The sequence below is a fragment of the Anolis carolinensis genome, chromosome 3 (assembly GCF_035594765.1).
Source record: "Anolis carolinensis isolate JA03-04 chromosome 3, rAnoCar3.1.pri, whole genome shotgun sequence".
NCBI classification, from domain to species: domain Eukaryota; kingdom Metazoa; phylum Chordata; class Lepidosauria; order Squamata; family Dactyloidae; genus Anolis; species Anolis carolinensis.
Genome location: NC_085843.1, coordinates 170,914,530 through 170,929,083, shown reverse-complemented (window position 1 = coordinate 170,929,083; position 14,554 = coordinate 170,914,530). Strand labels below are relative to the sequence as shown.

The window sequence follows — 14,554 nt, the reverse complement described above, 5'->3', positions numbered from 1 at the left end:
GTGGGATGGGAGTTACCAGTGTCTACTTCTTTCCTAGAGAGATCCTTCCCAGAGACAGATGATACTCAAAAAGCGAATGCCTGTGCCCCTGACATATATATACTCACCCCACCCCACCCCCGCCACTTCTTTTGTATTTTGCTAGGTATATTTCATAGAATGAATATTTCAAAGAGATCACATGGACCAACTAGTCTAACCCACTGCCATGCAGGAAAAGCACAATCAAAACACCCCAAAACTGGCAAAATTGCTTCTGCATATTCCTGAAATGTATGGGGTTGCCATAACTTAACAGGGGAGTCAAAGGCATATACACATAGACTGTCTGCTCTATGTTTGCCTACCTTTTTCAGCAGACATGCTCTGATCAGCCAGGGTTAATGCTGGTTACCTGAAAAGATTTGATAAGATGAACAATGTTTCCGGTGTCTTTCATGGACATTTGGAGAAGGAAATGACAGTTGAGGGTATGCACATAGTGGTCAGATAGAGCACTGGATTTGATGGAATTTTCTGTAACTTTTCAGTTACAAAGAATTCCAACAAATGGGCTTCTTTGTTACATGTTGATGGAAGTTGATATCAGTGGAATGGGGAACGAACCCACTATTCCACTGCAGTCATATTATCATTGATAACACTATATAACAAAGTTTGAAAATTTTTCAGTTCCTGGTTTGAAAGTGTTATTCCTATTTAATTGTGTGGTACTTAATTTGAAAGTAGTTGTTATACTCCAGAAACTTGTTTTTATGGCTGCCACAAACTATGTTGAATTGGTTGAGACTCAATGAGCTATTCATTGAAAAGCTATAGCAAAATGTGCTGCAGGATGTTTCGCATTAACTATGTTTTTGCAGTGTAATAAACCTTTTCCATATTTTTATGATAGAACCAATTAGGAAATCACATTTATAACACAGGAACAAAGATTGTGTTATATAGTGTAATGGATACATACAAAGTTGATTATCCTTGATATCACTCCTCTCTTCAATCACATAGTTGCACTGATTTGACAGTTTGTGATCCCACGACTGAATCTAATTTGTAATCCCACTTTCCCACACTTCTGTTATCCCATAATTATTTTATTTTAGCACAATTTTGTAATTTAGCACAATTTTGTACAAAATATAAAATAAATGAAAAATGTAAAGAGAGGGAGAGTGGAGAATTCCAATCCCTGATGTCACTTTACTGCCACCATGCACAGAAGTGGAACAGACACATAACAATAAGGTAGGTGATGGGAACATTGCATAACTGTGAACTATTGGTGGTTTCTCCCATCAATACTAAGATAAGAGGTAGACCATGGGAAGAAGGCAGACCAGCAGCAGGATGTGCATGGCACATGTGATAGGGACAGCCCCTTAAAGTGATGGCTCAGATGTAATGTCGGTTGCCCTGTCCAATGTGATAATGTCTCTAGTCTGGACTAGAGAATACCCCAGAAAGAGGACAGTTGGGGACATGAGAACAACTGATCAGCATTGTTAGAGGCAGCCATTATACTGGGAATCTGATCATGGCTGGTTGCATTCCCAGAGCTGCTTTGTTTACAATGGGAGGCATCAGACACGTCCTAGCTCCCTTTCCCCCTCTGTGCAGTTCTAAAGAGCCCTTTAAATGTGATGTTTCTTCAGCAATCCTTCCACATTTTTATTTTTAACACAAAGTTGTTGATGTTTGTCCGATTTGTCCCAGCAACAGCAGAGAAACATAAAAGAGCAGAGCAAAGGGAAAACGTATGTGTTTGGGGGAGTGTTCTTTCCCCCGTGGTTTGTTAAGAAGACTACCATGACACAGAAATCAGGCATCTCCGCAGGAAGCCAGCATTAATGAAAGGTCATCCCAGGATCTGATTCCATATTAGCCACTTTGAAAGGTTTTTGCACTTTCTTGGATTGCTTTCAAACATCTATTAAAAATTAAGAGCTCAGCAGGATAAAGTGTCAGTCTCTCCAAAGGCTTCCTTTAGGAAAAGACTGATGATAGAAAATGCTGGGTCCTGGGCAGTGATGTGTGACAATATTTAGCTCTCACAAAAGTTACTCTGTCAGACTACAACTGTCGGAATGTAACAGCTTGCTGGGGGTTGTTCTGGGAGTTGTCCCAAAAAAGGAACTTTTCTGATCTCTAGAGGTCCCTATTAAGTACCGGTTCAGGATCTGAACAGCCTCCTTAGTGACAGATGGAAAGGAGTGACAGAACTGGACATCATCTGCGTACCGATGACATCATACCCCGAAACTCCTGATGATCTCTCCCAGCAACTTTATGTATACGTTGAACAACATTATTAAATGTGGTTCTCTGTGGTGAGTAGATGGCGACTACTGGATGGCATATGTTCTGTATCAGAAACTAATGCTGATGTGGTTTATCTAATGTAATTTCCTGAATCAGCACCCCAAATAACCAAACTGAATCTAAAGTTGACCAGAAACTGATTCGTAACCCTTTTGGTACTAATGTTGGAGAGTGGTCTCTGCTCAAAGTGGTCCCCAGTCAAGTGGGCCCTGGTCAAATTGGGCCCTGGTCAAATGGGCACTGGTCAAGTGGGCACTGGTCAAGTGAGCCCTGGTCAAAAAAAGAGTTGGGAGCTACTGGTATAAGCAGATACACACTTTTACATCTTGGACTAGCCACAGTATACCAGATGGTAATGAGAAGCGTCCAGTAGAAAATTCACTCCTATGGCAGTGTGATGATTGCAGAATTTTAGTAGCAGTTAAATTCACTCACAAGGTAATCTTGGATATTTATTTAATGCTAGGTTACTACTATACATCAAAGTTATGAACGAAGAAAACATGGGCAACTTCTCAGTTCAATACTCCCCAAACCCCATCCGCTCAACTCCCAAAAGTTCCTTGGTCCAGGCTCCAGATCTTTCATTCTGAGTCGGTTGCCTCCTTCCTGTTCAGGGCCCCAGATGTTTTCATTCTGTTTTTATTCTTTGTCCTTGACTGTGGACTCATGTCATGGAGGTGTTCTAGTGTCCTGAATACACCAAATACGAGCCCACAATTTCTGGGGATGCATTCACACGACACCGTTATACCACTGTTATTCCACTCTGATTGGCATAGCTCCATCCTGGAAACTGTGATTTAGGGAGAAATACTTAGACTTCCCTAACTACAAATGCATAGATTTACCATGAATTACCATGTAGCCATGGTAATTCAATTAAATCATAGTTCCCTAATTGTGTTATGTAACCAGATATAGGTCACATATAGTGTCCAACCAAAGGCAACTTGCCATTAGTTGAGTTTTGTTGGAGGCAGAGCATAACTGGCATGAACTTAACTCTCCAAGACTAACTTTGCTTAGATTGACCTGTAGACGGAGAAAACATGAATAACCATTTTACAGTCAAGATCTGTAATCCATTGGGGATGCTTGGGAACAAGGATAGTGTCACACATTTAGGCTTCATTTCGATAGAGGAGACAGAATAAGGGGCTCCTTCAAAAGCTTCATGAATAAGGTGAGTTTGGGGAAGGGATCAGAGGTGCAACAATTGTGTGACTCAAAATGCAGAGATCCGTGGGACATGCTTGGGAAAAAAATCAATGGTTATATTGTAATATTCATCTTCCCTCAGTCTTCTTTTGCTCTTGCCTGACACAGCGTGTGGCACGAGGCAGTCTCTCAAAGATGAATGTGCCATCGATGTTATGACAGGTGTCAAAGGCCAGGCATTTTGAAGTTCTTGCAAGTAGTGGAAAACATTTCCTCAACTAAAACTTTGCCACTTCTTTTGCAGCACGGTCTGCATTGCAGAGGGGATTCAGACACTTTTGAATGAGAGCCACAGAATCTAAACTAAAGCACAGCAGGTAGAAGAAGAATTCAGCAAGACCTTAGGACAGTATTCATATACATGGAAAAGTCCAAAATATCCATGGAATAGTCCAAGATATCTCCCACTGTACACACACATTCTCTTTGCCACTTGTGATGCTGAGCAGAGTTTCAATTTATCTTGGATGTCCATTGCAGTTGCTTGGGGCTGCCATATTGTTTTTTTAAAAAAATAATATTTTTTATTTATCAAACAATAGTGATTACAATAAAATGCTCAAATGAGCCTAACTATTGAGGGCGGGAGAATAGGATGAGATGGGATAGGAACTACCTACAAAAAATTATCCAAGAAACCAATTTCTTTATCTTTATTATAATACTCTTTCAATTGTCTGTATTGAAACCATGAAACGTTCTTATATATTTTGTTGATCTCTTCTTGGGTTTTTAAGATATATGTTTTTTTCCCCAAAATTCCCTTATAAGTTGGCCTAATTTCCCCATCCTAATTCTCTTCTTTGCAAAGCTTCTAATGGAGCAATCCACAATGGAGTTTTCTGATAAAATCTATTCTTGTATTTTTCCCAAATTTTTATAAGAGCCGATCTTATGAAGTGATTTTCAAAATTCTTTTCAGTTTTCTTTTTATCATACCACATATATGAATGCCATCCACTTCTTAGATCAAAACCTTCTAAGTTGAGATTTTTAGTAAAGGTAAAGGTTTTCCCCTGACGTTAAGTCCAGTCGTGACCGACTCTGGGGGTTGGTACTCATCTCCATTTCTAAGCCGAAGAGCCAGTGCTGTCCGTAGACAGGTCATGTGGCCGGCATGACTGCATGGCGTGCCGTTACCTTCCCGCCGGAGTGGTACCTATTGATCTACTCACATTTGCATGTTTTCGAACTGCTAGGTTGGCAGGAGTTGGGGCTAACAGCGGGCGCTCATTCCGCTCCCGGGATTTGAACCTGGGACCTTTTGATCCGCAAATTCAGCAGCTCAGTGCTTTAACACACTTTGCCACCAGTGTGTTTTTACTTTTATTTAAATTGGACCAATCTTTTATCCAAAGCAATCCACAAGCTTCGTAACAGAGCCTCAAATCAGGGAGTCCGAAACCACCTCTTTTTAAATCATCCATTAAGTTCAAGAATTTTATTCTGGGTTTTTTTTCCCAAGCCATATAAATTTTGTTAAGTCCTTGTTCCAGCTTTTAAATATTTGACTATTTCTTAAAATAGGAATTGTTTGAAATAAAAAGAGCATTTTTGGCAAAATATTCATTTTCACTACAGATATCCTTCCTTATAAGGAGAGATTTAAATATTTCCAGTTCTCGAGAGCTTTTTGTTTCTTTCAATTTCTCTTCATAGTTATTTTTCAGGAATTGAGCATTCCTTGCCATTATATATATACACTCCTAAAATTTTTAATTTTGTTCATGATTTGGATGCCATATTGTTTTAAATTAAACTATTTTAAATAGTATTTTGTCCTTTGCAACAGCATTTTACTGTTTTAACCTGGGCTAACCAGGTTTTAAGGGGATATTTTTGTAAAAGATTTTTAAAAGCAGTTTTTTTGCAAGGGCTAATTGCTGGAGGTGAATGAAGCAGAACTAGCTGTTTCATGCCAAAGAGATGATGGTGAAGCATTCTTAGGAACCCTGCATGACATGAATCAGAGGCAGCTAGTGACCCTTTTGATTAACTCAAGCAGAACCATTTGCCAAGAGAGTACCACTTCACGGCTCCCCGACTTCTTGAAAATATACTAGTGTACGGGTATGGAAGGAAAGATAGGATCCAGATTTGTGAAGATGGGGCCCTGGGGAGAAGAAGAGAGGCTGAGGGGTAAAACCTAGCTGCCTTGAAGCCAATTCATAGGTGTCCAGGAAAGAAAGAGTTGTCACTGAAGTGGGATAGCCCCCATGTCCTCAGGCATCATGTGGATAACTTTAAAGTTTTATTTCAGGTTTTTATGAACACAGTTCACTTTTACTTCTGGCTGGATTCAGATTTAGATGTTGAGGCTCTCAAAGAAGATAGTCGACGCCTCTTGGCTATTTGCTCTTGACGTTTTTCCTTTGCCTCCTTCATTCTCTTGGCCAGGAGCTTGGCATATTCTGCAGCTTCTTCCTTGTTCTTTTGAGTACGCTGCTTTTTCAGAGCAATACATCTGCGTTTATGTTGCAGAACTCTAGGAGTGACCAAACGCTGGATCTTGGGTGCTTTGGTTCTGGGCTTCTTGCCTTCCTTATTCAATGGTTTTCTCACAACATACTGATGAACATCATCTTCTTTAGAGAGATTAAACAGCTTTTGGATTTTGCTAGCCCTCTTAGGCCCAAGTCGACGAGGCACAGTGGTGTCAGTCAGTCCAGGATCTTTTTCACCTTTCTTGATAATCACAAGATTCAAGACACTTAAGTTAGCATCAACAATGCAGCCCCGGACAGATTTGCGTTTTCGTTCTCCGGTTCTCCTGGGGTGATAGCACAAGTGGCCCTTACTGAGTAGCAGGCGGACACATCCATGAGTCAAGACCCCTTGCTTCATAGGGAAGCCTTGCTTGTCATTGCCACCGCTGATGTGGACAACATATCCCTTCCATTCCTCGCCCAGAGCATCTGCGGAGACCTCTGCCATCATCCGCTTCTCATAGAATGTGCGGAGTTTACGCTCATCATCCACTTCGATGAGTTTCTGGCAGCCAGTGGCTGGGAACGAGATGGCATGCTTCATGGCAGCAACGCGCCCGCTCGCCTCGGATCCGCCACGGGAAAGAGCGCATCATGTGAATAAACTGGCTTTCTGATGAGAGTGAAGTTCCTTTTAACATAGTTAAACTTCCCCCAACTGCTATCTGTCCAAATGTCAATTCCCTTCCAAATATCTTCTCTCAACTAAGTGAATTAGATGTTGTCAAAACACAACAGTTTTTTTAAGATACTCAAAGGCTATATTAGTTTTCTGGCAATGAGTCTCTTGCCTTCTATCTGTCATTATTTTTTTTAATCCCACATTGTCATCTAAAAAATATGAGGAACAAAATGGGATTTTCTGGCTGAGCAGGGCTGATGTAAGAAATTTTGTTGTCTAGTGCAAAGCATAAAATAGTAATCACCTTTCATTTCATGTACAGATGCCAACAAAAATTGCAATTAGATAATTCAATTCTGACAAGATGATGCATTTTCCACTACACAGGCTAGTGGGAATGGGATATATAGGCCACGTAGCATACACAGCTTGGTTCTCCAGTGGACAGAAATACCAGGACAGTCAGAATGGATGCAGTTTTGGATCCTAGCTTGCCTCTGTTTTCAGCCAATCAGGGAAGGGAGGAAGAAGTCTGAATAGCTATCAGAACAGTATAAGATGTCATGTATCTTTCTGCGAGTTTATTCTTGTAACTCTTCAGGCGTGTTCTTGTACTTGCATCCTTTTTGGTTGAATTGTAATAAACTTCTATAGCTTGCCTTCAACCTGGAGCAATCTCTATTGGTTGATCTGGTTTAGCGAAGGCTCACCAGGCATGGACCCCTCTAGCTGTGGTCTTAGCTGAAATCACTACATGATGATGGAGGGGAACTGTTCTCTATTTAAAAAGCAAATTGCCAACTCAACACTGAGTTTGGCATCAGGACTCACAGTTTAAGAAGCAGCCTGGGGACACACTAGAAGTGCTCTCTGTATGAAAGTTATAGATGCCTCTTGCTATATGGCAAATCCTAGCATAAACAACCATCTTTTGCACCCCTTGAGACATGTTTCTTCTTTGGATTCAAGGAATTTCCCCCAGTTTTTGCTTTCTCTTGGTAACCTGGGTGGCAGCTCAGTCTGTTTAGGAAATTATTGTTGGCAAATACCTGCCATCAAACACTTTCTCCTTCAGGTTCGTACCCATTATACTAAGTTTAGATTAAATTAGGCAAGCCTTCAAATTGATCTCTATAAAACACTTCATGTGGCCAGATCTCAGAAAACCAGATCTCCGGAAAGTCAGACAGGGAGGACTACAAGCTCTAAATATTCTCATATTTATTTCCATCTTTGGAAATAATAATTAAGAATTATTTTTGCACTTCACTGTGAAGTTTCCAGTAGACCGCTGTCATCATCATCCCTTTTAACAGAGATTAACACTGGGTTTTGTGACAGATTTTGAGCCGACTGGCAGCACATTAATGCTCAACAGCACCCTCTAGAGGACATAAGGTGCAGATAATATCATTGGGCCCCTTTTGAAAAGAAAGCCCAGCACTTTGAAGGTAAAAATTAATTCACCTCTTAAGGAAGGCACCAAATATTTTGCATAAAAACTATCTAGCAAAGTTGACAAGCTAATAAAATGAATTATTCATTTGTCTTGATATATTTATAGCTTGTTAACGTGTATGCATGAATAGAAAGTTGGCTTGATAGCACAATTTGTTCTGCTGCATTTCGATAGACCATGCAAATCAGGAATGGATCTCTGGCCTTCCTTTCTAATCATGCACTTTATGAGTGGCATTTCTGTTTGAGTTGAGCATTTGCTGTTTGCTCTTCTTGTGCCTTCACGCCGACTCAGATATAGGGCAATCTCAATCACAGGGTTTTCTTGGCAAGGTTTATTCAGAGGAGGTTTGCCATTGTCTTTATTTGAGGCTGAGATAACATCCTGATAATCACTTGATGGGTTTCAAGACTGAATGGGGATTCCAGTCCTGGTCTCTGGGAACCTTACACCATGTTTACTCTCTTAATAATGCACAATGTATGCACAGGCTGCACCCTACTTTCTATATCATATACCATTCATCATTTTACAGAAAGACAATCCTGTCACCCTCACAATTGCAACATGTTTGGACACTTGTCTACTACCAAGTTACAATTATTATATGCCAATTGAAACATGTTTCAACATTTGTTTACTACCAAGTTATAATTTTATGTAACTTACTGGGTTAATTACTTCCCCTTTGTGGAAGATGCTTATTAGGTAATACCAGTGACTTCACCAACTTGTGTTTTTCTCCATTCTCTGAACTCTTTTAAATGTGCTTGTAATATAAATCTAAAGGACGAAATATATATTGAGTGATTAAATGAAAAAGCATAGTCATGTTAGAATAGCAGTATGCAAAGGGAGCTTATAGCATCCTAGAAACCAACTGCAAAAATGAAATTGGTAGAATAAGTTGGTGCTTCTTTTAGGCTTTCCTGGGGTGGACTAAGGGTCCTTCCGCACAGCCATATAATCCAGAATATTAAGGCAGATAATCCACAATATCTGCTTTGACCTGGATTATCTGCCATATAATCCAGTTCAATGTGGATTTTATACAACTGTGTGGCCTAACCTCTCACCTTTCACCAGATAAATGATGTTACCTTTTAAAATAAGAATTAAGGTGTAGTACACACTAGTCATGTGCAAAAAATATCAGAAGAGTCAGAAATCATAAGAAAAGCAGAAGTTTTGTAATTTGGAAACCATATCCAAAGTGTTTACATGGCCCACATCAAATATTTTAGAATCAAAACTTATCCCATACTTTTTTGTTTTGTTTTGTAAATCTCAGAAGGCTCCCAAAGTCAGTTTCATATTCCATGCAAGGCAAAGAAGCAAAGCCAAAGGCTGCCTTAGTGCCTTGCCATTCCTCTGTGAAATTAATGCACTCTCGGCATTAGCAGCAGACAAAAGAGGGAGCAGTGCATTTTGGGGACTTTGGGAAATGTAGTTTGGGAAGGGAGCAGGCCTATGACGGAGAATTCAAAACGCCTGGCCCTAAACTACATTTCCCAGACTGCATCAGCATCAGAAAGCACCAATCAGGATAATGGAGAGCGAAGTCTGTCCCTCTCTAAAACTCTGAAAATTCCCCAAAAACCCAAGGATAAGTGAAATGTTCTGAAATTTGGTGGGCAGTAGTAAATGTGCTCTACCATTGTTGCAAGTTCCACTCCAATAGCTTTAAAACATGAGGGAGATAGGAGCCCCTGAAGTTTCCCCAATTATAGTCATTTAACTATGTGCATGCACAATTACTGTAACAAATAGTAATGAGATTTCGTTAGTCTTATTAAAGTAGTGAAGATGGCACAAAATAAGAGGAAGGGAAGAGGGGGAAACGGTATAACAATAATAATAATAATAACAACAACAATAATAATAAATAAAACATGTATAAGTAGATAAAAGGGTGTAGTAGAGAGATATGTAGTAAAGTTGTAATGGAAAAGTCTAAAACTGATAAGAAATATGCTTAAAGATGTTTTGATTTTGATTTTTCTTTATTGTTGGATTATATACAATATGATATGTCTAAGATACTGTAAAATGAGGAAAGAATGTATACTTATACATTTTGAATTATAAATTAATAATAATAATAATAATAATAATAATAATAAGAAGAAGAAGAAGAAGAAGAAGAAGAATAAACATGTATAAGTAGATAAAAGGTGTGTAGTAGAGAGATATGTAGTAAAGTTGTAATGGAAAAGTTTAAAAACTTATAAGAAATATGCTTAAAGACGTTCTTGATTTTTTTTACTGTCGGATTGTATACAACATGATATGTTTAAGATATTGTAAAATGAGGAAAATGTAAACATACATTTTGATTGATAAATTAATATTATTTTTTTTAAAAAAAAGTCTCATTAAAGTAACTGAATTTTCACTAAGTATACTTTAGAAACACTTTAGAAACAAACCTCCAGCACCCCCAGTTTTGTAATGACTTCTGAACCAATGTTTTTGTACTGCACATCCCTAGTATATACATTGAACTGTCAAACTCGATTTATTTGGGTTGACTATTTGACTAAAATATTTAGACTTATACATAACTGTATAGGCTAAGTCTGTTTCCTCAGATGAAGATCACTTTCCATATTGAATGGCTAGTTCAACAGAAGTGAAAAACCTGTAGTAGCGTAACCAAAGTTGAACAGCATTTCTTCTGCTGACTGAGAAGAGAAAATGCCTCAACCTCTGCTTCAATCACAAGCTCTCAGAATTAAAGATGAGTCATTTTCCCCCCATTTCTAAATCCTTTCCCATATAGGATTACAAACTTAGGTGGGGCGGGGACTTTACTATACACACACACATATGCATATCTTCTAACATATACCTTCTGGTGTACATGTTTTTCCTAAGCAACACATTTTTGTATTCATTTAAAAAAATTGGAAAATTCATTGCAAGATCAAAATTGAATGATAATTGTATTCTGTATGAAGTGAAAAATTTCTGAAGTAAACACAATGTAAATCCCAAAATTGACTTCTCCTAAATCTCTTGATCAACGAATAATCTCACTAGAACCCTGTATGTTTTGTAATTTGATTTGAGCATCTCTTTAGAAACTTCCTTATTATTAAACCTAGGTACTGTGACAAACTTAAATCAGTCTAGTCAGAATTTTAGGCAAGAATCCTATGCAGAGTAAAGTCATTTAAGCAAATTGGATTTATCAATTCTAACAACAAAGTCAGAGAAACATGGGCTACAAAATTCTGTTTCAAAATTTTCCTTGGCTACGTAATTTCACCAAATATATCGCTTGCATTTATATATTTTCTGTATATATATTCTTTCAGTGATGTAGTGGTGGCATATATGGCTTCTCCTTCCTTTCTTTGCAATAATCCTGTGAGTTGAGGCCATTCCTTAAGGAGCTGAATGAAGTCCTATTTTTGAGGCCTCCATTGATACCTTACTCAGAAGGAACCAGTTTTCAGAGTACTGTAAAGCCACCCATTTCCACCTCTGTCTAGTATATACTGAGCAAAGATTGACAGAAGGCTTTTGATTCATCTGAGAAAAACACCCCTAATTTAAAGCACATGTTACAATGAGTGTGTAATCACAACAGCTTTGAGTCCTCATAAATCTGTTTCTTCTGGATTCCTCTCTCGGCTTGAATAAAAACAAGAAGCAAATTATGATAAAGCTAACTGGTTTGTTTTTTTAAAGGCTAGAACATTCCTTCTTTTGCTTGCGTAGGCAATGGATTCCTTTTGCATTTTTCTTTTCGGTACCTCTAACAAAAAAGCAACTATATTGAGCCTACCTCTTGCTATTCTGGGGAAGAGAAATAAGAAGAAGTGCACAGGGAAATAGCATTATCCATCACGTCACATCATTAAGAGAACAGGCTGATAAAAGGTGTCATTCTAATGCCAGACATAGACAGATAAATTGATGTTGACCTTCAATCACCTTCGATGACCCATCTTTTTTTTTCTTGAGGGGGGATGACTGGATGCATTTTTTCTTTCCGGAAAGATATATCGTTTTGGGGTTTGTGCCAGAGAAAATATGAACAAGTTTTTTGTTGCTTATTTCCGGGTCACTTTCAGTCCTATATTGGAGGCATTATCATCTTATTTTTCATATACTCTTCACAGGATGTAGTATCTCCCTTGCCTCACTTCTTTATTACAATGCAACCTTTCTCTGAAACTCTGCTGATGTTTGGAATATATATGCAGTGGGAAACTGACACTATGCCAGCCTAAACCACCTCCCATTTGCAGAACCTGGAAAACCTACTTTGGGGGTTCTGGGAGCTGTAGTCCAAAAATAACATTTCTAAGCGTTTGTGAATTTTCACTGGATGGACTTTTTTTTTTACTTACTTACTTATTTACTTGTACATTTATTTATCATACTTATATACTGCTTGGTGACCCCCAGAAGCTCTCAAGATATGTTTTGTGTGTGTGCGTGTGTCAGGAGCAACCGGAATTGCTTCTGGAGTGAGAGAATTGGCCGTCTGCAAGGACGTTGCCCAGGGGACGCCCGGATGTTTTTGATGTTTTGTGGGAGGTTTCTCTCATGTTCCCGCATGGAGCTGGAGCTGAAAGAGGGAGCTCATCCGCGCTCTCCCCGGGTGGGATTTGAACCTGGCAGCTTTCAGGTCAGCAGCCCAACCTTCAAGTCACGAGGCTTTTATCCCCTAGGCCACCAGAGGCTCCTTCAAGATATGTTACAAAATATTTTTAAAATTAAATTAAACTAAATTTAATTAATTCCCTTTTCACCCTTTTGTGGATTAGTTGATTCACTTGAGGCTCTGCCTTGGCTGCTCCTAGCTCACCTGGCCTCTGCAGGGATCTGTTGCCAGAAGGCCAGTAACAAACACAAACAAACTCTGATGATCAGAGCTGGAATGCAGAAGCTACCCAATGGGGAAAAGGTTGCAAGTGGTTCTTTTGGATCTGAGTTCCAGGTGATTGAAGAGAAGCGTAAGAAGACTGGAGAAAAAGCTATGTTGAAGCTTTTTTGGCTTCCTGGCTGTGGAGGACACCTAAACAAGCCAGACCTCCAGGGAAACATTGAGATGGCCCCGAATGTGAAAGTCAGCCAATCATACTAGTGGAATAGTGGAATTGGACTGTTGAAGGAAAGCACCCTTTCACTGATATAATTCTTACAGGTACATTTTAAGTGTAATTCCAGATATACACATACACACACACAAGGTTTGTACATTTCAGATGAATTGTTATCTGTTTCTGCTTGCCAGATACCGGAAGCCCCCCATATCCATTTTTGCGCACCTCCCGAAAATGGGTGCATTGCCGAATTGATGTTTCCGTTCCGCATCCGAAAAAAGCGGCTCTTTTCGGCCAATTGCTGGCAATGGGGAACTTAAAAGACTTCCCTTTCCCCTGAGAACCTTTCCTTTCTTCCCTTCACGGGAGCCTGGGTGTCAGCAATAGGGTTAAGAAAGCACCCTATCCATCCCATTATTATTATTATTATTATTATTATTATTATTATTATTATTATTATTATTATTATTATTAGGGGGGATTACCACAGGCTCTCCTTCCAAATCCTTCATTTAAGACCTGGATTTTAAAAAAGCATCGGAGTTATGATACCATTCTTTCTGGATCCTTTCCCTTCTGTCTGTAGAGGAGAAGACTGAGTTTAATGCTTCTTAAAGCTGTTTCTACTCTAGAGGAGAAGCAAGCGCACACACCTTCTCTCAACAGCACCAGCAGTACACCACACAGCTTTCCAAGGCATTTTAAGAACACCCAGGGAAGAAAGAGCAATGACCTGGAGCTATCCTCCCTGGATTACCTTAAAAATCCCCTCTCTTGCCTGCAATCTCTTTTCTGTGTTGTCGAAGGCTTTCATGGCCGGGATCACAGGGTTGTTGTATGTCTTTCGGGCTGTCTGGCCATGTTCCAGAAGTATTCTCTCCTGACGTTTCGCCCACATCTATGGCAGGCATCCTCAGAGGTTGTGAGGCATGGATAAACTAGGCAAGGAAGGTAAATATATATCTGTGGAGAGTCCAGGGTGTGACAAGAGTCCTTTGTCAACTGGAAGCTAGAGTTAATGTTGCAATTAATCACCCTAATTAGCATTGGAAAGGTTTGTCTCTTGCCTGGGGGGCATCCTTTGTTCAGAGTCATTAGCAGTCCTTGGGGCTCCTCTGCCCTCAGAGTGTTGCTTCCCATCTACTGTTATGATTTTTGAGTTTTTTAATACTGGTAGTTAGATTTTGTTCATTTTCATGGTTTTCTCCTTTCTGTTGAAGTTGTCCACATGCTTGTGGATTTCAATGGCTTCTCTGTGTAGTCTGACATGATAGTTGTTGGAGTAGTCAAGCATTTCTGTGTTCTCAAATAATATACTGTGTCCAGGTTGGTTCATCAAGTGCTCTGCTATGGCTGATTTCTCTGGTTGAGTGAGTCTGCAGTGCCT

At 39.4% G+C, this 14,554-nt stretch overlaps 1 protein-coding gene across 1 annotated transcript; it reads right to left on the bottom strand.

The window, feature by feature from the left end:
• Positions 1-5,782: 5,782 nt before the first annotated feature.
• On the bottom strand, positions 5,783-6,600 carry LOC100553079 (small ribosomal subunit protein eS6-like). Its single transcript, XM_062975794.1, has one exon. It carries the CDS (start codon positions 6,568-6,570, stop codon positions 5,824-5,826), a length of 747 nt encoding a protein of 248 aa, XP_062831864.1. The 5' UTR covers positions 6,571-6,600; the 3' UTR covers positions 5,783-5,823.
• Between the last annotated feature and the right edge of the window lie 7,954 nt (positions 6,601-14,554).

What these genes read in the sequence shown, in the direction of transcription:
- LOC100553079 (XM_062975794.1), bottom strand. Translation starts at nt 6,570, where the DNA reads ATGAAGCATGCCATCTCGTTCCCAGCCACTGGCTGCCAGAAACTCATC.